Source organism: Lissotriton helveticus, chromosome 2_2, assembly GCF_964261635.1.
Source record: "Lissotriton helveticus chromosome 2_2, aLisHel1.1, whole genome shotgun sequence".
Classification (NCBI taxonomy): domain Eukaryota; kingdom Metazoa; phylum Chordata; class Amphibia; order Caudata; family Salamandridae; genus Lissotriton; species Lissotriton helveticus.
In genome coordinates, this window is record NC_136060.1 from 190348154 (window position 1) to 190372920 (window position 24767).

Below are 24767 nucleotides of genomic sequence, written 5' to 3' on the forward strand. Positions count from 1 at the left end.
ATTATCTAACCTAGGTGTGGCTCAGGGGATTCCCGTGCAGAAGGCAGATCGAGGACAAGCCAAGCGTCTGCAATGAATGAAGGCTCTCTCAGGAGCCAACACACGGTCATTGCTTTTGTGACCCCCATCTCTCCTTCAGCAAGATCACTAGCCCGTACAGAGAGTGACAGTGCAGACTGGCACTCTGTGAAACTCTCCCTGCTCTTTGGTGCATGAGACCTGGGCAAAAGTTGACCGAGCGCAAACTTCACAGCAATGTAAAGAATTCTCGGTGAGGGAAGAGGGTGTGAGGGAGAGAATAAAAGAGAAGACATTGCCTTAGCTGGTAAGGGAAGGTGTCGGGAAGCAGAAAGCAGTGAAAGTTCGCTAAATCTGAAGGAAAGAAAAGCGTGCAGAACAGAAGGGCTGCGGAGGAGGGGTGGCAGCTGCTCCTGCACTGCACACTTGAGGAGGAGTATTCACCAACGCACTCAAAGCACAAGACGAGAGGGAGTCTGTATATGTGTGTTAGATATTTACCCTGAACACAGCGGCATAAAAAACGGTGACCTACCTGTAGAGGCACAAGATTTCCATATACAAAACAAGCATTTGCGCCGCGCAGCTTTAAAAGTGACGCCGTGCTGAAATAAAACAAGAAAGGAAACAAGACGGAGGGAAGAGAGGGGAGGGGGGAGGAGAAATGCGACACGGCGGGAAGGGGAGGGGGCGGAGCGGGTACAATAAACAAGACGGAGGAATCAAAAACTGTTTGTGCAGACAAGGAATGCTTTCCACTTTTACCTCTGTGTAGTCTCTTTCAAGTGAAGGGAGTATTATCTAACCTAGGTGTGGCTCAGGGGATTCCCGTGCAGAAGGCAGAAACAAGCATTGGCAAGAAAGAGAAAATGCGAGAGACATGGAGGGAGAGTGGGAGGGAAAGAGAAGACGGAAGAGCAACAAGCTCTCGGCATTGCGTGGCGGGGGTGGGGGGCAGGGGAGCGGGGCACGTCGAGTCGCAACAAAAAAAAAAAGAGCGGCTGCGAAATGAACTGGAGACAGGGCTGACACCATTAAGCTGCCACCAGCACGCTCGCCTTACTGAATTGCAGAAGTTATCTTTGGCGTGGATAGCGTGTAAAGCTTAAGAATTATACCGCTAAAACGTTAGGTTTTGCGCAGCAACAGTAGTAAAGGAGCCTTGAGCTACGGAAAGAGTGAGTAGGTCTTCAGCCATGACTTGCACACTGGAAGGTTTATGGAAACAAGCATTGGCGAGAAAGAGAAAATGCGAGAGACATGGAGGGAGAGTGGGAGGGAAAGAGAAGACGGAAGAGCAACAAGCTCTCGGCATTGCGTGGTGGGGGGGGCAGGGGAGCGGGGCACGTCGAGTCGCAACAAAAAAAAAGTCAGCAGCTGCGAAATGAACTGGAGACAGGGCTGACACCATTAAGCCGCCACCAGCACGCTCTCCTTACTGAATTGCAGAAGTTATCTCTGGCGTGGATAGCGTGAATAGCCTGTAAATCTTAAAAATGATAACGCTAAAACGTCCGGTTTTGCGCAGCAACAGTAGTAAAGGAGCCTTGAGCTACGGAAAGAGTGAGTAGGTCTTCAGCCATGACTCGCACACTGGAAGGTTTACGGAAACAAGCATTGGCGAGAAAGAGAAAATGCGAGAGACATGGAGGGAGGGTGGGAGGGAAAGAGAAGACGGAAGATAAACAAGCTCTCGGCGTGGCGGAGGGGGGGGGGCGGGTGAGCAAGGGAGCGGGGCACGTCGAGTCGCAACAAAAAAAAAAAGACCACAATTACAACGGATGTCTTGCTCCAATAAATACGGTTTACATACACCTCTGGATGATGCTTGTGGAATTGCGTGTGTGTAATCTATGATATGAGCAGGGCTGATCTTTACAAACAAGTGAAAGACACGGCGGGAAGGGGCAGGCAGGATGACTCAGGGGAGGGGGCGGAGCGGGGCAGAGCGGCATGTGGGTGTGAACAAGCCGGGCCTTTGAAGTGAAGCTAAGCTTCACTTCAAAGGTGTCGGAGGAATGCGGGCGGCTGTGCACGCGCTTTTAAGCTCAATGCACATGCGCATTGAGCTTAAAAGTCACGGGCACTGCAAGGAATCGCCACGATTCCTTGCAAGTTAGATAAAGTCTGGATGAGCCCCTATAGTCTCGCTTGCTCGATGCGCATGCGCATCGACAGGCGAGACCTAAAAAGGGGACAATGGTGAAAGCCCGGAGGGCAGTGAACTGGTTACAAGAAATATCTTGTCTTTCCGGAGGTGGTGCCCCAACATACCTGAGAGTAAAAACCAATGTGTGCCCGGGTGATGATCAACAAAATGATATGGACTGCCTGAAGTTCCTGAAAGCTCCTAACACCCAACCTCAGACGCTCTGGGTCAGTCGAAGCTCTATCTCCCTTGGGGAAGGTGGGGTGATGGATGCGTCTCAAGTGTAATCCCAGAAGCAACCATACCATTTGCAGTCCCGAGTTCGCAGACCAAGGAGATTTGATGACTGTGAATGCTACTCACTGTGGAATCTATAATTAATGAGAAGCAACTGTTAACGCCACCTGTTGAGTAGCCACCTGTTTGACTTGGACATTCAGGTCAACAACATTTGGGGAGGAATGTAGTGGCATGTCGCATGACACACCCTATATGCCATACTGCGCAGCACACATCTTTACGCTGGGCACTGCATCAGCCCAAAGGTCAATAAAGAAAATACTGGGCTGAAGTGTGCACAAACCCTGACTGCAAGTATTCCTCCAAACTGATGTCGGCCCTCTTCTTCAGCGCATGTGATGAGGCTTTGTCCATAGGCACCAGAGGATTCATAGATATCTTTACTTTGTAGCTTATATTAGTTTGCCTCCTGCTCTCAGCAAACAGTTACAATCCAACTCGTTGCATTTAAGGAAGTCAACTTTTTACTCAGTTTACATTCACGACTAGCGAGGGTTTGTAAGATGGGTACTGCACTTCACAGTAGCGACTGCAATGCACATTTTCTGCATGCTGAATTCTAAGCTGACGTTGTAAAAGCAGACATCTGTAATGCATTCGGCCATCATAATTTTATTTACATATTCTAAAATGTAACATTTTTTAATTACTTAGTTTGACTATCAAATGTCAACTTTTGAATAATATTGAGATACCCCTATAAGCAAACAACATGGAATTAAATTCAAAGTTAAATGCAATACTAAGTTACTCACCAACTGAAGCAGTGGCAGTTGACAGCAAAGACTTGCCCCACGACCCCCAGGCTCCCCAGCCGCTTCCTGCTGTGAGGGTGTTTGGATCCTAAAAACACAATTAATATTTGTATTTAGTTCCAGATTTTTTAAATACACAACCAAAACGAATACAGTAACATGATTAGTTAGCAATACTTGAAAACATTTTACATTTATTGGAGCATGATGAGGTATAGCTGATAAAAATGAGGATCTTTGCCACTAAAATGCGGATGAAGTCAGGAATTTAGAAGGGTGATACCATTTAGGTCAATGGGGAATTAGTGTTTTCTGTAGGGTGACAGGTGTGAAAAGCAGGGGACCCCATTAAAGTCGTTGGAGGCATTTTGTTTCTCAGACGGTTGAATTGAAATAAAAAGCGTATGACACCCCCCAAATGTGGGTTAGTTGACAGATAGATATATACAACAGTGGAAAACTCAAGCATAAAATGAACTTTTTCAGATTATTTAAATTTTTGTGGTTCAAATTTCAAACTTATGAACTAATTTAAGGATATGACCGATGATAATGTACCTGAGTGACCCCATTCTAGGGTGCAAATATTAGCGATGCTCATGGCATCAGCTATATAAGAACCTATTTTTGGTAGGGAACTGTATCACCATTATCTAGATAACTTACCTTAATTATTCCAAGTCTTCCTTCCTCCTCGTTTCAGTAGTTACCCGCCTGACTGACACCTCACACAAAAGCTGTATTTTTATCCATAGACCAATGAAAAGGGAGTTTAACCACCCTCCGTAATGTGCCTGATGTGATCCCTAACAATAGATTGGTGCTCAAAGCACTTTGTTGATACCAAGCTGAAAGCAAAAGATTGCACACAAAGCCTCAACCTTCGTAAAAACTGGAAAGAGGAAGGAAGAATCGGAGTAATGAAGACTACTGGTAAGTACTCTCAACATATTCTCCTCATCTCCTTCCTTGTCCCATTTCTTACTTCTTTTCAGATATATTTATTGTTTTTATGCTGATTTAGAACAATAAACACAGGATCAGACGGAGCATTACATAATTTGCACAGTCATGGCGACATCCACACAAAAATGATGCGACGCAATCTCGAAATAAATGCGTAAAAACGGAGAAAAGAAGGAACAAGAGAAAAAACAGTGCTCTGTAATCTGCATGAAAGTACTGAATGGAAGTATGTATACCTGAAATAAACAAACGTATGCAAAATATGTACCAACAGACTGGTCAATCAAATGAGGGGTCAAATAGTAATTACGGTCTTTACAAGTTCCTGAGGGGCACCCACTATCCATATCTAGCAATCAGGTGGGGAGGATTTGAAACATGGGGTGGGGGAGGGAGGGAGGGAAAGGGGCACAGTGAGGACACGAACCATGAAGAAGCCTCTGGGGGCAGGTCACTGATGAGGGCATCAATCATTCAGGAGGTTTGATTGGGAGGCGGCACTCATGCATCCACGCGAGGTGGCAATAAAACTGAGGTTGCGCCTCATCCGATACAAAATTTTGCACCAAACATATTTTGATACAGCAGGACTGCATAAAATAGGGAGAGCGGCGAGACCAGATTGTCTTAGATGCCAAACGGAATGTGGAACATTCATAGACACCCTTTGGGAATGTAATGCAATCCAAACATATTGGGGAAAGATTGTGGGAGAGCTTAATAAAGTATTGGGAGTCCAACTGGAGCTGGAACCAAAGTTTCTCCTTTTGGGAATCCCTACGGATGTGGACATCCCGAGACTCAAACTCATACTAGCCAATTTGGGGTTAGTGGTAGCCAAACTGAATATAGCTAAATAATGGGGGAGCCCGCAACTACCTGTACTTAAGGAATGGAGGACAAGTCTGGATCTGTATATGGTGGCGGAACAGGTGACCTACAAGGCTGGGGGTTGCCCTTGGAAATTTGTTAAGATTTGGGCACCATGGATAGAATACTATGGTCTAGATGTGTGGGGGGAGGAAGACGGAAGGGGATTGCTGTTAGAAAGGTCAGGAGAGAAGCTGTGAAAGATGTAATGTTACACCCTAATGTTGGTAACCATGAACACAGTAAATGTGACCCTGTGTCTTTCTGTGCCCAGGTCGTTCAAGTCCAGCTACAGCCTAACATGCAAAAGACATTTTACCCTTATAACTGCCTTACAAAAATGTAGTGGATTGATATTCTTCGTGTATTGTGTATTCATGCTTTGTTTAATGTTTTCTTTTCTTTTAAAAACAAAATAAAAATATATATTTTTAAAATAATTATTCAGAGGGTGGTAAATCCCTGACAGCAACAGCAGTCTGAAGTAGTCGCACATGAGTCGCAAAATAATTTAGTGTACTCACACCGTAATCAATCATCAATCCCATTGGGGTTATGTTAGCTGTATATCCGGGCGGGGCAATTTCATCTTTCAGGATCTTGGACAGGGACAAGTCTCAGTTTGTAATATGAGACTCCTTTCACCATTTTCTTGCCAGAACAGATAATACTTGGGCTTCCACAACAGTCCATTTCATCAGTTCTTACCTCCATTCATCTGGTCCTGAAGCAACCCTGTTCTTCCTTTGCACTGCAACCTGCGATTTAGTTAAAGCCACAGCAAGGTCTATGAACCTAGTCACTTCCCTGGTCTTCTTGGATCGCAGCATTATACCAAGCAAGCAGAGATTAGAGGAGTGATTGGGATACACAGCTCAATAATACAACTTGCTAATTGTAGAATACAGGACCAGTAAGGCGCAAAATTCAGATATGCCCAGAAACTGCACTTGCCCGATACTGTGGGAAATATTCTATGAAGTCTTATTGGTGTTAGGTAAGAACGGTGCAGTATATGGTAGTGAATCAACTGAGTACGGGCATTTCTAGACACTCCCTAAGAAAAACACACTGCACACTTCCACTTGCTAATGGGAAGTTCACCATTCACATCCGTCTCCCGGACAGCTTTTGGTGTGGTTAAAGGAATCTTTGCACTATCAGCTGGGTAAATACACCAGCATTAGTCGTTTATAACCACCAATCATTAATAGAGCCTGGACAATGGTGTGTCTATCTGGAGTGGTTAGGCTATCCCCCTATGTTTCTGTAAAGGCATTGCAAATTGCTTTAAAAGACAGGAATTGGCCAGGAGGCAAGGGGAATGTTTGTGTTAAATCGTGGAAAGATACGAAATGATTATCAACTACCGAATCACCAATGTGTTTCACCCCCGCCTGAGTCGATGAATGCGCCCCAACACTGTAAATCAGCATACAGTATCTAGATAGTAACCACAATGGTAGTTGGGGAGCATATGGGCCTGCACCCTCTGTGCATTATGGCTTGCTTTCAGCAGTATTTAGCCACCATCAACAGATGTTACAAAGAATTAGAACCATTAAGGGAATCTAGCAAATGTTTGACAATCGCATCTCCCTTAAGTTCATCTGCTGACTACCTTGTCAGTAACTGTAGTTGTGCAGCCACATAATACAGTTCATACTGCAACTTTCTTGCTCATAGAGCACCACCCCAGACTACGTCTACTAGGATCCCATTCAGAGCGCAAAATAAGTTCCATGGGAGGCTCATGGACAGCACCGCAAAAACATGTCCCATTTTTTACTGGATGAGGATCTATCCAAGCAGTACATATTCATGCGATCAACCAGTCTGATTATCAGACATACAGAAGTTCAAATTAATGTAGTTCCAGACTTGTTTACAGCCTAACTCAATGCAAAAGTTGTTCATGTTAAAACAAACGACACACTACAGCCACAGTGGAAAAGATACCTCTATATACACAAACCACACAGTCAAGCCAGCATAACAGTTAAAAGAGATGACATAATTCGCTCAATGGCATAAAGTGGAAAAAACAAAAAGGTCTGAGGCCCTTTCACACAACAAACAGATGATCATATCTCCAGAATTCAGTTTCTTTAACGTGATCTAAAGCACACATTGTCCAAATTAGGAGGATTTAAAGTCATATACACCAGGTGACTGTGACAGAATAAGCATCAGGACCTGCCACTGAACTACTGCCACTAGCTAGATAAAGTAACTCAAACCTCCTTCCATATATGCAAGCACAAGATATAAACCCTAAAGATGGGGTAGAAAATAGAAGGGAGGAACTCCAAACCTACGAAAGGAAGAGTTAATTAAATATCCAACTGAGGATTGGTTGCGGGGGCAAGGTCACTGAAGCCATCGATGTGGGCAGGGGGGTCAGGGGTTGCGTTCTGGCCCCCCTTCTCTTCATTATCTACATTAATGGACTGAATAAAACCTTAAAATCACTAACTCAAGATGTTCCAAAAATCAATGGCAGACAACTGCCCATGCTACTCCAAGCGGATGATGCGGTCCTTATGGGCTGCTCTCCGAATTCCCTACGTACGCTAGTGCAGAGCAGGCGCGGTGCGTCCATTGGGGCGTAGGGGCGTAGCCCCACGCCCCATGGACCTACCGCGTCGTCACTAGAAGCCAAATACAAACATTTTATCTGCCGGCCGGGAAACCGGGAGACACCCGACTTTCCCGGAGTGCGCAAGGGGGGGGGGAGAATGGGCCTGCTGCAGCTGCGCAAGTGTATTTCTGGGCACAAACATGCCCGCGCATGCGCATATCGTTTCCAGGGAATTCCCCCCTTAGAGAGAGGACCAGGGGGCGGGCCGCAGCCCCCGGGGTTACACAGGACGACTGGGCGAGGAGTCATGGTGCCCCCCCAGCCAATCCTGGCGCTGCATACAGCGCCAGGATTGGCTGGTCAATACATAGCCTGGGTACATAACCCCTGACGGATAGCACGGCCGACTTTGGTGCTGGGAAACCAGGTTCGAGCCTCTTATCGAACCATAAAAATGTATACATGACTTACTTTGGTGTTAAATAAATAGATATTTTAAAAACAAATAAAAATGATGTTCCGACTAAGGTGTGAAATTGGGTTCGAGACTGGTATTGAACACTGACAAGCTGTGTGCAAGTTATATGGTCATAAAAATACATGAATGATGGATGCAGGATGGGTGAGTGGATGCATGAATGGATGCAGGATGAATGATGGGTGGATGAATGGATGGGTGGATGCATGAATGAATGATGGATGGGTGGATGGGTAGATGAATGAATGATGGATGCAGGATGATTGCAGGGTGGATGGATGGATGGGTGCATGAATGAATGACGGATGCAGGATGGGTGGATGGGTGGATGCATGAATGGATGCAGGATGAATGATGGGTGGATGAATGGATGGGTGGATGCATGAATGAATGATGGATGCAGGGTGGATGGATGGATGGGTGGGTGCATGAATGATGGATGCAGGATGGATGGATGGATGGGTGGATGCATGAATGGATGCAGGAATGGATGCAGGATGGATGATGGATGGGTGGATGGATGGGTGGATGGATGGATGGGTGGATGCATGAATGAATGATGGATGGATGCAGGATGGATGGGTGGATGGGTGGATGGATGGATGGGTGGATGAATGAATGATGGATGCAGGATGGATGGGTGGATGGATGGATGGATGGATGCATGAATGAATGATGGATGGATGCAGGATGGATGCAGGATGGATGGGTGGATGGATGGATGGGTGGATGAATGAATGATGGATGCAGGATGGATCGGTGGATGGATGGGTGGATGCATGAATGGATGCAGGATGAATGATGGGTGGATGAATGGATGGGTGGATGCATGAATGAATGATGGATGCAGGGTGGATGCAGGATGGGTAGATGAATGAATGATGGATGCAGGGTGGATGGATGGGTGGATGCATGAATGATGGATGCAGGATGGATGGGTGGGTGGATGCATGAATGAATGATGGATGCAGGATGGATGGGTGGATGGATGGGTGGATGCATGAATGAATGATGTATGGATGCAGGGTGGGTGGGTGGATGGATGGATGGGTGGATGCATGAATGATGTACGGATGGATGCAAGGTGGTTCGGGCTCGCTCGCTGCGCTCGCTGCGGTGCAATATGCAAATTAGTTTACGCCTCACCACTTTCAAATGTCACCAGCCGCCCCTGGTGCAGGGCTTTGTTAACTATATGGGCAGCTTAGACCTACGCACTCATTTAAAAAAGTATTTTATAATGTTGTGTGGTCCAAAGAAATGCCAACTTAGCTCTATATCTGTGGACAACCAGAAGCTGATGAGCACCAGTACCTTCCCTTACCTTGGAGTGGTCTTTGCTGGGAACGGCTCCTGGAGTGAGCACATGGCTCACTCCAGGAGCAAGTTCTCAAAGGCCTCCAACTCAATTCTTAACCTCCCACACCCAAAGAGAACATGTGGAATTGTAGCCATTTAAAAATAATTTAAGTCCCAATGTGTGCCAACAGCTACGTATGGAGCGGAGGTTTGGGGCTTCACCAATAGCACCTGCATCCAACAGGAAGAGAATAGATTTTGCAGGAAGTTATTAGGCGTCCCAATCTCCACACTCCAATACACCTGTCATAAAGAACTTAACCTACGTTTTATTTAAAGATTTTATTAGGGCCCGCCCTGCCCTTTTCTGGTTATCGTACTGGAAAAACCTGGCCGCATCCCTAACAAGAGAGATCATTAGTGATTGTATAGGATGTGCGAAAGGGAAAGACATACCATGGCTCTCAGGAGTGTATTGGAGCCTTTGTAGCACTAATAAGGAAATAATCTTTTCAGATCCGAGCACAGCTATGGCCGCAAACAAAAGTGAGCTTAGGAGTGAGCTCTATTTGTTATATAGAGCAGAAAGGTTCGAAAAGGAATCTAAAAAGTCCCTTGTTCATAGCCACATGGCCATTAGAAATCCTCCACACCCACTGGCTAAATATATCACCCTGCCAATGAGCCACTGGGAGAGGAGCCTTCTGTTTCGTCTAAGGACTGGCACCATTACATTTGTATTAAGTTTTCCCCTTGGTTACCACCCTGACCTTGACCATTCACGGCCAGAGAGGCCTATATATTTAGCACTTTTTGTTTTTTTGCAAATACTATCTAAAGTATATTAAGTGGCTTTTAACTCCGTGTTTTAAAAAGCAAATGCCCATTAGCTTGGAAAACGCTTATTTAAAATTACTTACCCTGGACAATGAAGAGTTGTTCTTTCGCACAGGCACTTTTTTGAGAATTGCAGTTCGAGCACGTCAAATGATGTCTAACCCTTGAGCTTTTACATTACCTACTAATGAATTTTTATGAATTTAACGATTACTGTATATTGTATGCTGCTATGGTTTGATCATGACTCTCTAATTTGTAAATTTTTAACTTGTTTGGTGTTGTGTTTTTGTGCTTTTATGGATACAATGGATACGATGGTATCAGAATAAAGTGTCCTTGAACCTGAACCTGAAATGCTTAACTCATTTCAACAATAAACATCCAAATATAAGGATGTTTGCTCTAAAGAGAGTTTGTCTCACCCAAATCATGAGCAGAGTGAAACCAATCAGTCGAAACATTTTAGAGGAGAAAAAGTGATAAGAATCTCCTCAACAGAAAAGCCCATAATATAGAAAACAACCAAAAAAAGGACGTTAGAAAAAGAAATAAGACAAATTCCCAGTTGCAACCAGAAAAAAATAATTATAAAAATGCTAAGCGAAAGAAGGGCACGTCAAGGATCCTGGTGACGAAAACCCTCTCATTGTACTCTGTGTTATCACACATTGACTGGCATTGCAGAAACCCTTTAAGGAACTGGAACACTAATTCAGACTCAGCCTGAAGGAGGATCCACAAAGTACATAACTCATCATTCGTAAAAAGGTTCCAGGAGCATCATATTCTTAAATCATTGTACAATACAATGGAGCCTGACCCTTCTCTCCCTCTTGGAGAAGGTGCCTCCCTCTCCCCCAAGAATTCTGGGTGAAGAGGGAAGAATGCAAGACAATCTGCAGATCCTAGTAACATTATGTTCGGCCGCAAAACTCCATGCAGGGCAGAAGTAAACAAAAACTCAGGAATACTGAGGATTGATTCTGTTCTTCATAACCACAAAAATAAAACAATCCATAAGAATATTACTAAAATAAAACAGACACCACCTCTCCCAGGAAAAGGAAGAAATTATCCTTATTCCTGTATTCCATCAACCCTCATAAAGGGAGTTACAAACAGGGAAGGAACCCTCCTTAACATCCATAAGGAACTGACATACAGAGACTAAATCTAAAGTAAATAGTTCGCCCAACTGGAGCGCTATGCCGATTTTATTTACCATATACTTTGTGCAATAACCATTGCCTGACAATTGAGAAAAGTGCATGAGATTCTCTGAACAGAAGCAAATCCTCTTACTTTGACTGAACACATAATTTAGGAGAGTCTGATGACTCTGAAGTAACATTGATACTCCATGTTACTAACACAACTTAAATTAACAACCTTCATGAACACCATTAAAGGACCTCTGGAGGGGAGATGGCCCCTCAATGTACAAAAGAGTTGGAATTGACACTGGACCCCAATGCAAACCAACATGGCGAAACACGGAGGCCTAGAAACAAACCGCTCCTCAGGTGCCAAAACAAAAAAATCAACAGGATACTTAACTAGAAAGGAAATAAGCCCCATCAGAAAATAAAGGTGAACTGTTAAGGAAAACAAAAATCCTCCTTGCCTCTCTGCACCCTGATCTAAATGCTGAATTGAGGGTAATCATGCAGTAAGAAAAGGAAAATCCATAAACCTGGCTTGTAGGAGGGAAGAAAGCATACATTGTTCATCTAAAGTAAACCCCCTAAAATCTCCTCACAACTGGCAGGGGCACAAATGGCATATGTGAGGAACTGGAGATAACACTGAAACTGAATAACTTGCATGATCCGAACCATGTCTCTGAGATCTTGAACTCTAAAAGATTTAAATACAGAAGATGATCATGGGACCACAATTCCCATGTCTTCCCCCACACATGGCTGAAATTTCAGCAAAATAGTCGAAACAGGCTTATGAATTGATATCAAAATGCAGACGTTCCCTGCACACCCCCAGTGAAGGCTGGCAGATGAGAGGGGAGTTAGAACTAACATACCCGGAGGAACAAAGACAGAGCTGCAAAATGCTGTAAAATCCTGCAGCGTTCCACGTAGTTAACCATTTCATTTGTTCCAGAGACCTTGGGTTCTACAGAAACATCAAACACTGGAAGCCATACCCTTTGCCAAACATAACTAAGAACATAACAACTGGCATGCACACAAAGTATATTTGTGAGGAAAGAGGCCCCCTTCTGCCCTGTCAAGGCTCTGACAAACCAGCGAAAAGGCCTAGACAAGACTACTAAATTACAAAGCTCCACTCTTAAAGGTGAACTTTGTTAGAAGTTGACTCAACCTAGAGCCAAAAAACACAGCCATAACTGTGGATGTTAAGTGCTCTGAAAAAAACATCATCAAATTCCCTATCAATTGTGGGAAGCCCATAGAACAGCATATACAAAAGGCTGAGCATTTAAATTCTCCATTCATCTAGAAGAGACGGGTCACTAAAAAGAACCTCATAGCCATTGGTGGAGCCTTCCATTGGTGCAATGAGAAAGAGACTGAACAGCCATCTTTCACCGCCAACCTTCTTAAGGATATATTTGAACCAACATATGACTCCCTATGAGTCGTTTCTGTCTCCCTTTTATGTATTTAGAAAATACTCAAGTCTTGGCCGCTTATAACCAGCTTATCCACCATCAAAAACCTTTGGATTCTAAAAGATTGTTGGCCAGTGGGTAGAGACAACTAATAAACTACTTAAACAGATAATCTATTCAAGTTTCTATATTCAATACAACGGTAGCTAGCACAATGTAAAACTACGAAACCGATTAATCAACTCCACAACAAAATGATGTTAATGATGCCGTATTAATCAATGAAGACGACCGTAACCTGCAGGCACTATTACCATAGTGATAGCAGGCTAAGAATCCTCATCTTTCAGGCCTAGAGCACTGAATGTCCAGGAAGCAGAGCCAAAGCTGTTGCAAGGCCAGTTGATCCCACCAAGAGGCCACCTCCCAAGTACTGATTATCAAGCAGGAGATATACAGACTGAAAAGGGGGGGCCCTCGGCCCCCCCGCACGCATGGCGGCGCGGCGACCGTCGCCCCCACTGTCTCCTTGGTTGCCACTCGGCGGTGGGGGCGTGCCCTGGGGGGCGCGGCCCACCGCCGATTGGCTGGCGGCCCCCTTGACCCGGATCCTGGGAAATGGGTCCGGGTCAGGGGGGGCGGGCTAGAGGAGGGGCCACCTGGCCCCTCAGGAATAAAGAGATAGGGAGCGCCCAGGAGACCCCCTTGTCCCTGGACGCTCCCTCGCCGAAACGGTGTGCCCCGCGCTCGGGGCTTCTTTGTTTTGTTTTGCAGGTCCGCTACGCGATCGGTGTGCTTGGAGCAGATGAGCCCGGGAGAACAGATGATTCCTTTTTTCGTCGGGGCACATGTTCGCGTTCGCGCTTTGGAGCCCAGGAGAACAGCAGAGCAGCAGCGCTCGGCAGGAATGGACGAGTCTTCACGTTCCGGGCGGCGGATCCCAAAGGCGGACGGGGATGGTCGGGCATTGGCCTTTGACTTCGGCAGGGCGCTGGCTTGAAGGTGAGCCATGAGTACGGGTGGGGGCTTGAAGGTGAGCCATGAGCTGTGCGGGTACCGTGTGTTTCCAACGCGGGTGAAGCTTGATCAAAGTCATTTGCGAATTGGGACAAGTCACTTAATATCATTGTGCCATTATGTATCGTACTGGGTTTATGTAAGCGCTCGGAGTCAGCTCGGTGACTCGAGACAGTGAAGATGGTCCTTTGTTTATGGATTGGGACAAATCACTTGATATCCCTGTGCCATTATGTATCGTTAATAGTGTTATGTAAGCGCTCTGAGTCAGCTCGGTGACTCGTGCCAGTAAAGATGGTCCTTTGTCTCAACCACAGGCACAATGTGGCCTGAGGGTGGCCTTGTGGTGGCTTCAAGGAACCCTGGTTTCTTTCGGAGCCTCTAATAAATCTCTGTGGAGCCGTTGACAGACCCTCGGCGCGCCGCTGGGGGGCAGAGAAGGCTAGCAATAATTTACTTGCTTTAATGAACTTAGAGTCCGGACGCAGGTCTGGGTGGTATCGTGAATAGTTTTACACTTGTTCTGTATATATGATGCCCTTAATGTAATCACGCTGGTCAGTTTAATAACATGCTCGTGTTCATTTGATCCAAAATCTAATGTAAGATTGCTTCGGTGACACTGCCTGCTCGATTCCCGCCACCAGTACATCTGTGGCGTTTGATAGTGCAGGATTATGTGCTGCGGGGTTTCTCCGACTACGCACTCAAAAAATGCAACTTTTAAAAACAATTAGCAGTGTCTTTAGAAGGTGATATGCGTCACAATTTGTACAAACTATTGCTCTTGAGTGTGAAATAACATACCGGGCGAAGCTAGTGTAACCTCAACTGTTTAAACTCGCTTGGGCAGAAGTAAAAGTCAGTCACTCGCCAATGTCTCGTGATAGCTGGGATAAAAAGAAAATAGGTAGGGAATTAATTTAGTTGGGAGGACAATGCTAGTTTACACATTTAGATGCAAAAGCCACCTCTTGCATAGTCGTGGAGTCCAGCTGGCTGTCCTCAATTGGTAGTGAAACCTGCAACAGAGCTAAGTGAAGCCACGAGGCACAGAGCGATGTAATGTGCGGGGGGGACTTTGCATGTTCCGGTTGTGGACAACCCGGGTTGCCTTCCGATCTTGAAGAGTGTTCATCATCCTGAAGTGCTGTCTGGGGCCGGAGTTTGCATCAGGGGATGCGGTTATTAATTCTCCCTCGATCTCTCCCGCCTCCAGGGCGCTTGGCTTGCCCGTATCTTTATTTGCATTGTATTTCTTGCGGGGAAGCTCTCGTCAATCACCCGCGTTAGAGCCACTCCCGAGCCCCCATCCATCAGCCAAGGCCGATTAGTTCAGTAGCATGGCGCTGACTGGAACTCCTGCGGCTGGCAGGCCCACGTGCTCGCTGAACTGCACAGGTTCTAGAATGAAACGACTTCCTTTCATTCAATCTTGTACGCCATTAATTTAAAACAAACACTACATTGTACTGCTATAAGTATTCTCCGACTGCTGTTCCAGGGAGTATTACAAAAATCAAGGGGGTCCGCACTCCGCAGGGGCTTCACCTGGAAAGGACTCCCAAAGCGTTTAATTTTGAGACAATGTAGTGCAATTAGAGGAGATGAATGGGTCTAGCGGCTAGGGCACTGAAGCTGGGGATCTGGGTTCGAGTCTCGGTAAGGACGCCAAAACCTCCTGTGATTCTGGGTAAATCACTTAATCTCCCCGTGCCAAAAAATGAATGTGGGTCCGATCTCATGTAACGTAACTGGGGCTATGTAAGGCGCTCCGATACCTGATTCGGTTCGGGTCCTGAGAGGATTCACGGTGCTGCTCGTGTACCGCACTTGATGCGGTACCGGTGTTGAAAAATCCGTGACTTTACTGCCTGAGTGGTTTGCCCTAGGTACAACTTCTCATAAGGGCATCTTACAAAATAGTAGGTATTGGTTCGCATTTCAATTGGAAATGTAGTCTAGTCTGGACCCCCGACTAGAAGTGGGTACACATTCTTTGAATAATAATTTTCCAGTTTTATTTCAGTACACTAATAACTGGATTAGTTAGTACTTGCCTTGGTATACTGAAAGGGTCTCGTAGGGAAAACATGTCCTTTTTAAAGAAGTTTGAACTAATTCCTTGCGCTATCCTCCATTGCTAAGCTTATTAGACAGCGAATTGGCATTTGTGAGGTAGTCCTCTTCAATGGTACAATACTTTCGGATACGGGGGACTTGCTCAAAGGGTAGAGTTCCTTCCAGTGTTCTTGGGTGCCCTTCGGGGACGTGTAATAACGTGTTGAGCTTTTATTTGATTTTACGCTTATTCGCCTTCTATAACTAACATGGCTAGGTCCAAGAAATTGGCTTTCTCCGTATCATGCATCATGGTAAATACTCAGTCTGATTGTTAAGCCAGTTCTAAAGCTCATTCAACTTACCAAATCATATGACATAATTTATATAGCGGTACCACTTGTGATGCCATTTCAACAGAAATTCTAGAGGGGCCTGGGGTGGCAGTGTCCTTGAGTTCACCACATCTTTATTCCCAGATATGGTCTCGTCTTGGGTGACATTAGAGAAGGGAGTCCTACATCACAAGCTGCCCCAGTAGTACAATAAACGGTTTGAAAAGGGTGTCTAGATATTGTGTGAGGGTTCTGCTAGGAAACTACATGCAGAGATGACGGGTCTGCCTGGATTACCATTAGGGTGTTTGTGAAGTTTGGGCAGGATATAGATCAACCACAGACAAAGTGGCTGTAACGGCTAGGGTGGTTGCTCTCAATTCTGGGGAACTGGGTTCGAGACTCTGTGATGACGCTCAACATCCCGTGAGTCTGGACAAAGCGCGTAATCTCCCTGTGCTTGACAAAACAGAATGTCCCGGATCACGGAACATTGTTATGTCCTTCGTAGTAACTTGAGACATTCGGGTGGGTGTTAAATAAATACTTCAGGGTTGGTCGTTACCAAATTGTGTGACATCTTAAGAGGAAGGCGATGTGTTCTGATAAATTTGGTTTTGCAGTGTTTGTACTTCATTATTGCAAAAATACTGCGCTGGGCTATAGCTGTTGGGCTGGAGGCAGATCTAACTATGTCGCGATGTTGTGCCCTAAAAAATTTTAATTTTATTGTTATATTACTTTGTGTATATTATCGGGGTATATTGTTACATTAAGGTTATTGGGTTCACAAGGCAGACGCAGCGCCCTGATGGGACGGGTCCCCACCAGGGGTGGTGAGTTACCCAAAATATGCTCTGTTGGCATTCGGTTGATGAGTTCAGTCCTGAAAAACTCATTGTCTAAATCAGAGCTCACGCTACATGGGGACATTAAATTTCACCTAGAGAATGGGATGGTTGGTGACATGCCTGGGCTGCTTATTCATGTCCCATAAGCACTTGCTATACTTTATCGAAGCCATGGTTGCTGCTTAGTTCTCTTACGCGAGGAACAGCCATTGCCATAAGTCAAATTTGTCATTATAGAACGACTATCAGTGGTCTGCTAGGTGATAGTTGGAACAATCATGGAACATTCACGAATAGGGTATGCCACCTTCCATTGGGGTCAACCTGGGGGTGAACGACATCTAAGGGTAGGGCTTAGCGAGACTGAGGGACAGTTTCCCAGGTCCCACTTTCCTTTGCAAGCCAAAGCAGAAAGCCAAACAATGGACTTATTTCATTGTGGAGCTAATCACCACATGAGGTGCTGTTCACGAATATAGGGGGGATATACGCCAGTCCTCACATTGCACCTGTCCAAACGCCCCCTTCATGGATGATGGGTTTAAACCAACATTATTAGTAAATTATCCTAGGGTTAGCAAATGATTCGGTGTGAAGACCTCTATAGCACACAGTAATTTACCACCATATACGTTGAGCTCTAGGGGTACACCAAAGCCATATATTAATAATATGGTGGGGGAACCACGAATGGCATAGAGACAGGGCCTAGAGCCTCTAGAACGACTAATGGGGGTCCTGATAAAGATACACACCCTGATGTCACACCTAAAAGGTGCCCAAGAGCCTAGTTGCGGCATCACATAGTTCTGGGGATGCATGTGATCATGTCCGGGTGGCTGGGATGATATTTCCCAGAAGCCAAAGTGGCGTACTTAAAAGGTCCTTGGGGCCAGCTTAGGGCCTGGCGGAGTTTGGGCTGTGCTAATTCTTTAGCCAACAACTGTGATACTGCACTGCTAAGTAAGCCGTCTTGTTTTAACACATAGATCCTATGCATAAAGACGTGGGTAGGAAACAGACAAACTGAGGCTATGCTTAACATTTGCTGTCGGCGTGTTGAGGTGTACGGATCTGGCATTAAGATTAGCTAAATTTAGCGACGGATGGTAATGTAAGTCTGACACGTGTACAGCAGTTATTGCCGGAAAGACTAATGATGTGTGTCTATCTTTCCAATTTATGTATGACCGGGTCCATGGTTGATACCTGGAGTGCTCCATATCACAACAGCTGCAACAGGTGGCCAGCCCAAGGGATGCTTACGTCAGTCACGGCTGGGTCCATGGCGGATATCTGAGGAGTACTCCACACCGCAACATCATCAGTGGGTGGACGTCAAAAGGAAAGCATACGTCGAAAGAAGACACCAAGGGCCCAAGTATTGCTGGCAGGTGTTAGTGTTACCCATTCCCTAAGGTGGAATTGGGAATGGTTACCCAGGTTTTCTTGGTCTTTTTCTGGTTCTTGCAGTTTCTCAAACCTGCCACGCAGGGGAGGAACTCCTCACCAGAAGTTGAGGAGCTAAAAATGGTTACCCAGGTTTTCTTGGTCTTTTTCTGGTTCTTGCAGTTACTCAAACCTGCCACGCAGGGGAGGAACTCCTCGTCAGAAGTTGAGGAGCAAAAAATGTGCCAGCACAAACAACGTGCCGGACGCAGGACAGGGAAGAGTGGGTTTGAGGGTCTGTGCCATGGTCAGTTCAGGAACTGCTTTCGGGGACTTTTAGCTCAGCAGCCCGACCCCCTGTCAGTGGTGATACCTCACCTAGGGGGGGACTGAATGGGCCAAACTGGGGAGGCGAATACTCATTGATGGGTCCATCTCCACTGTGGGTGGGTCTTCAGGACTTGGGTGGCACGGTGGTAGGGTCTCAACTTATCCCGGGGTGGCAGGGACTCGGTCAGGGTGTTGAATCACTCGATAAAGGGGATCAACACACAGTGGGACATACTATTTCAAGCCCCCACTCGGCCTGCAGATGATCCAACATGGGTGTATTGGTTCTACCTGGTAATGGGTGTATTGGCTCTGCCTGGTAACGGGAGTCCATGTGACGGAGGAAGGGAGGGTCCTGTGGTCTGATGATGTCGGGGCCTGGCCGGAAGGGGTTACTAGAGGGAGACCTTTGTCGGGTAGACCTAGGCAGGGGGAGGCCAGATCGTCGGTTAACAATGCTGGCCTGTGGCGGTAAGGTCATTATCGGTGAGCACATATTTTGAGGTCTGAGGGGGCGGGCATCATCCTATGGAGGTTCCCGCCCAGGGGGAGGAGCCTGCGGGCCACTCCCACAACTCCAGGGGCAAGGTAATAGATGCTGCAAAGCAAAGGAGCGCGGGTAGGAGTAGTTCACGCTTTCCTTAGGCTGGTAGCCACCCCGCGCGCGTGGACTCATGACGCCACAGGCGCAGAGTAAGGGCCCTCCTTTAGTGGGTAAATGGAGTTCAGGGCGTAGACCGGGCAATTCCCGGGGTAACACTGCGCATGCGCACATCCAGAGGGGAGGCGCAGCTTGTAGGACCTGACACCGGTAGTGACCCTGCCATATGGCCAGAAATGTACAAAAATTCTAGATGAGGATGTTTAGTATAAGTTAGGAATAACATGTATTAGAGTTTTGTTAAAGTCAGGCTCTCAAACTTGTTGCTAAGAGTATGTACCTAAATGTCCTGCTGAATTTTTGTATAAATTGGTGATTATGCAATTAAAACCTTTTTTAATTTCATACTTTAATAAATACGGCCGGGCGACTAGCGCCCGCCTTCCAAAAAGTAAAGACGTCTCGTGTCCACGTTCCTGGGTATTGGGTGCCGGATTGGGGGGGAGGCGGCAGCTAGTCGCTGACCATGTGAATCCTCTGGCACTGTTTAACCTCTACATTCCTTAATTAATGTATTTATACATAGCAGGTGTTTCGTATCGTGCTAACATGCCATTCCACCTAAAAAGTCATACTAGAGGACTAGGAGACACTGTAAACCTGAAGTGCAGCATGAGAAGGATATCAGTATTCAAGCAAGGCAGACACCCAAATCCAACAGAACTACTATTGATAAGTGAGGGCGGTGCTTCGCTTACACCAGTGCAAATGACTATGCTACGGGCTACTGCTTGTTTGTATGCTGGCCTCAGAGAGGCACAATTAAAAACAGAAATATCAACAGTTCTTCCATTCTCCCATTTGCACTGACGTATTTTATAGACAAGTACCTGAGCACATTGTTCTTCCAGTGTCCCTTCGGCTCCAGGCTCGGGCTCTAGACTGACAAAGTCGCTGCACTCAGGCCTATTCTCTGTTCCTTCTATGGAAGAAGGCTGAGTTCTAATGACTTCTTCCTTCAGTGGGAGCTCTGCATCCGCTGTCTGTTCTTCCACTCCCAGCAAAGGTCCAGCTCCACTGGGTTCTGCTTCTGACGCGTCCTTCAATAGTGCTGCATCCGGCTCGGGTTCTAAGCCTCTATCTCCAGACTGCGCTGCACAGTTATCCATTTGGGGTGCTTCCGGCTTCACTTCGATACCAGTTGCCTCGCTTGATTCAGCAGACATGTTTATTGAAGTCTATAATATAAGATCAAAAACATGCATTCATTATTGAGTGGAATGTGTAAAACTGTCCGCACAGCATAAATGTAGCATAAGGAAAATATATCATAATACTCCTACTCCCATCTAACTAAAGAAATTCTTCCTTATTAAGCAAATAGAGTGAAGAGATTTTGACTAGAACATATTTGCTGATTGCAGGGTATTTGGACCTTCAACTTATCTCAAATTAAAAAATAAACACAATATCTTTAGCTGCCAATTTTTTTGTGCCAGAGAACATGGATATTTAAGTAATATACCCTCAGAACGAGCTCTTATGTAAAAATGTGTAGATGGTTAGGTGAGGAATCTGGTAAGCAGCTGGGAAAAGCTGCTAAAAGTAAGAGACGGCGGCCGAATGAGGGACTAGGGTGGGTGCCGACAGAGTAGGTCTGTCCTTCAGGGGGACGTTGGGCGTTGGTGCAGTCCAGTGACTGTAAGCGGAGTGTTGGGCCCTTTCTGGTATGGTGGGCAGCAGGCACCTATAGCCAGGGAGCGTTGGGCTACCAGCCACCATTGTGTGCCATATCAACACGATGGCTGGTAGCATAGGCAGAGTTTGTTCAGGAACCCACCTGCCCATCCCCCTGTAGTCAGTTTGGAAAGGTGCATTGTCGGGACTGCATGGGTGGAGCAGGTGCATAGGTTGGTTATTGAAGTCAGGGCATCGCTTTTGGACAGGTGCAGGGCAGCGGCTTGATGAAAGGTTTTAACGGTTTCAATTAGTTTTTATTGTTGTTGGGGGTGGGTGAACCAGTTTGAAAGGTGGAGGGGGGGCAAGTTTACACTTCCAGAAGTCAGGAAATTGAGGGGTTACAGTTCAAGAATAAAGGTACTTAGTTTGTTTATGATGTAGAGTACAGTGGTGACCGAGGCTCAAGTTCGGGAATTGTGGGGGAGGGATATTTAGGAGTGGTGGTAGGAAAAACATTAGTTGTTATTGATGTATAGTCAGGCAGTTAGTTTTGTAAGGCATTTGACCCAGGCTATGTTATGCTTTTGTGATATGCACCTGTTCCAACAAAGCAGCCTTTTTCACACAACAAGTTGCAGTGGTCTGTGCAGTAGCCTCGCGCCCAAGTGGAAGCAACACAATTACTGCAGGAAAGACCAGGCAGTAGGGAAAGCTGGTGGGGACAAAGTGGGTCCACAGAGGAAGTCATCGGAACAAAGAAAGAAAAAGGAAATGGACAGAGCATAAACAAGAAAACAATATCTATAAGGTTGATTTGAAAAGATCCATGGTTTGCAGCATCTAGGGATCTTTTGCGCTATTTTCATGTAAAACCTCTGCCCATATATTCAGGGAATCCCAGAGCAGATAAGAGGTTTCAGGACCCGCCATCCTGCCCTTTTCCTTGTACTCAGACTTGATTGATTTTCTTAGTATATTTTTCCTGTTTCTCTGTACCAGGTCCTGGTAGTTTTGAAATAATTTACTTTTTTGTGTCAACATTGGCTAAGTGGTTATTCAGTGAAATCACTTAACCATGGTAGACACTTTATCACCTGGGGTCTTCTGCAATTGCAATGTGATGCCAGACCAGCCGAGAGGTTGCCCCAATATACAAAAGCATTCTCTCTGGAAAAGCACTCATCTGCCAAACATATTAGAATATGCAATGTCAAGTCGTAAGTGAAACCTTATCGCTGGACGTCATTACCCATAGATATTAAATGCAGGCCCTCCCAACATCCAACCTTCCTTTGCTGCTGCCTGCGCCTGGGTAAATGATTTGTATGTTCACTTCGATGACCCTGTTACCACCCAGATGATAACATCTGATAACATCTTTCCAGCAGACTTCAATCTCTGCTGATGGAACAACACATCTTGGCTCGTATGTACACCACCACACCGGCCTCAAACTAGCGACCAAGTGAAACACTGGAAAGCACTCAAACATGAACACAGATTGGAACAACACAGTATCAATATCCCCTCTCACTTACTTCAAATTTCATCCTGGACATCATACTTTTCAAACACTAATGTGCCAATAAATAAGTAATCCTTATCATAGTCGGCTGGTCAGACCAACTTCAAATTCTATTTACCTTCACTTTTGAAAGAATAAAAATGCAAACTGGTCTGGATTAGGAAAGCATGAACTTGGATAATATTATCAATCTGGATTCTCCGGTCTCAACCTAGCAGACATCAATGACCACATTAATCGTCTAGCCTCTTCCTTCCACAACATGATGACTCAGAAAGGCAGTGTCTTAGCCTCACTTGGCCTAAAAAGGCAAATGCTGAAAATAATCTGCTTCCTGGTATTCTGCAGCACGAAAGAAGAAAGGAATACGGTTGAAACTTAAATGGGCCACAGCAGACATCCTACTGTGACTCCATCAGATAAGAGCTACTCACAAGAACATTACCTCCTCGTCAGCCCTCCCCGTCCCAGTCCTTACCCATGAGCATAGCTCCTCCCACCAGAAACTCCCAAGCAACTAAAACCCATCCCTTCCCTCCAGGCCACACCCACACCCTAAGGCATATAATCATGTGACCCGCCCATCCACATCCTGTTTGTTTTTTCTGCGGAATTCATTTCCTGGCAACTTCGTTGTGGGGAGGTACTGGACCGATGGTGCCTCCTTTCGGGTGAGTGTGAAACGGCCTGCTGGGCGGCCGTTTGTTCCCCTGCTGTACTTGTTTTCTTTCCATGTACTTTCGAGTCCCTGCTTTAGCGGGACCGTGGGGTTGGGGGGCCTTGACTGCCTGGTGTGGGGTGGTGTCTCCCTGCTGCGGCCTCCCCTCTTCCGGGTATGTTCCCTGCCCTAGCGGGTTCACCCGGGGAGGGAGGGGGGGTGTGTTGGGCGCGGCTGGCCTCTCTGCTCGCCTGTGGCGTGGCGGTTTGGCTCCTCCTTGGTGGTGTGTTTGGTGGCTGGGTGCTCGTAACGGGCCCGTGTTTCCCACTGTTTGCTGCCATTGGTTTGTCCGGGATTTCGGGGGCTAGGATGTGGTGTCCCATGCACTGCTTCCGGCTTTGGACTTGGTTGCCCGGTTTCGTGTGTTGGCGTTGCTTCAACCTCGTGTGGTTCGGAGCGTTTCGCATTTCCTCCCCTGCCTACAGAACGTAATCCTGTGTCCTTCTGTGATGCTACTGGTGCTCGTAAAAAGCGCGCCGTTACGTTTTTCCGATGTTCCCGTGTCTGTTTGGATCTGGGGGTGCCCTGGTATTCTGATTGTGTTGGGCTGTGCCTCGGCTGCATCTGTTTATCGTAGTGACATGATCCTCTATGTACTGTGGAGCGTGTTGGGTGTTTGAGCCTGCCCTTAACGGAGAACATGTGCTTTATTATCTTTACAATACGCATGCCTGGGGCCGGTTCCTTGGGGGGTCGGGACTCTGTGTGCTGAAGGTCCTTGGTTTCTCCCCTGGCCTCTTTCTCCTGCCGTGGGTCGCTCTCTGCCCCTTTTGAGGGCATTGCTTCTGTTTCTGACAGGGACCCGTGGTGGGGGCACGACTTGTCTTCCTGCTGGGGCCTCCCCTCTTCCAGGTTGTTTCCCTGCCCTAGCGGGTTCGCCCGGGGTGGGAGGGGGGGTGTGTTGTGCATGGCAGGCTTCTCTGCACGTCTGTCCTCCTTTCAGGTAGGTGTGTGGCGGTCTGCTTGGCGGCTGTGTTTTGTTCCCCTTGGATACCTGTTGTTTCATGTACGTTTGAGTCCCTGCTTTAGTGGGACCATGGTGTTTGGGGGGGGTCCGGGACTCCCTCTTTATGTCATGTTTGGGCTGGCCTGCTGTCCTGTTGGGGTGTGGCTTTCCCTGATTGGCCCTTGTGGATCTTGCGTTGCTTGGTCTGGGCTCTCCTTTCTCTGTTCTGTTCCCCTACTGGAGATGTGTGGTTTGGGCTACGCTGTAACTGGGGGGTGGTGGTCGCTGGGTCTTCCGCTGCTCCTTCACTGTTGTCATGTGCTGGATGCTTTGCTGTCGTGGCTCCGGACGTGGTTTCGGGTGAGTCCTGTGGGCAGGCTTCACGGTGTTCTGCTACGTGTTTGGGTCGGTTTGGGGTTCCCTTGGCCCTTGGGAGGTGGGAAGTCTGTAGACTTTTTCCCCTTTTTC

The 24767-nt window shown here is 46.6% G+C and overlaps 1 protein-coding gene across 1 annotated transcript in view; it reads right to left on the reverse strand.

The window, feature by feature from the left end:
• Positions 1-24767, reverse strand: part of FAM114A1 (family with sequence similarity 114 member A1) — a 271172-nt gene that overhangs the window by 200202 nt on the left and 46203 nt on the right. Inside the window, exons 2-3 of the mRNA XM_078678335.1 lie at positions 20321-20668; positions 3223-3310 (exon numbers count right to left, since the gene is read on the reverse strand). Coding sequence (XP_078534461.1) covers positions 3223-3310; positions 20321-20656 — 424 coding nt within the window. The 5' untranslated portion in view covers positions 20657-20668. The remainder of the gene's footprint in view (positions 1-3222; positions 3311-20320; positions 20669-24767) is intronic.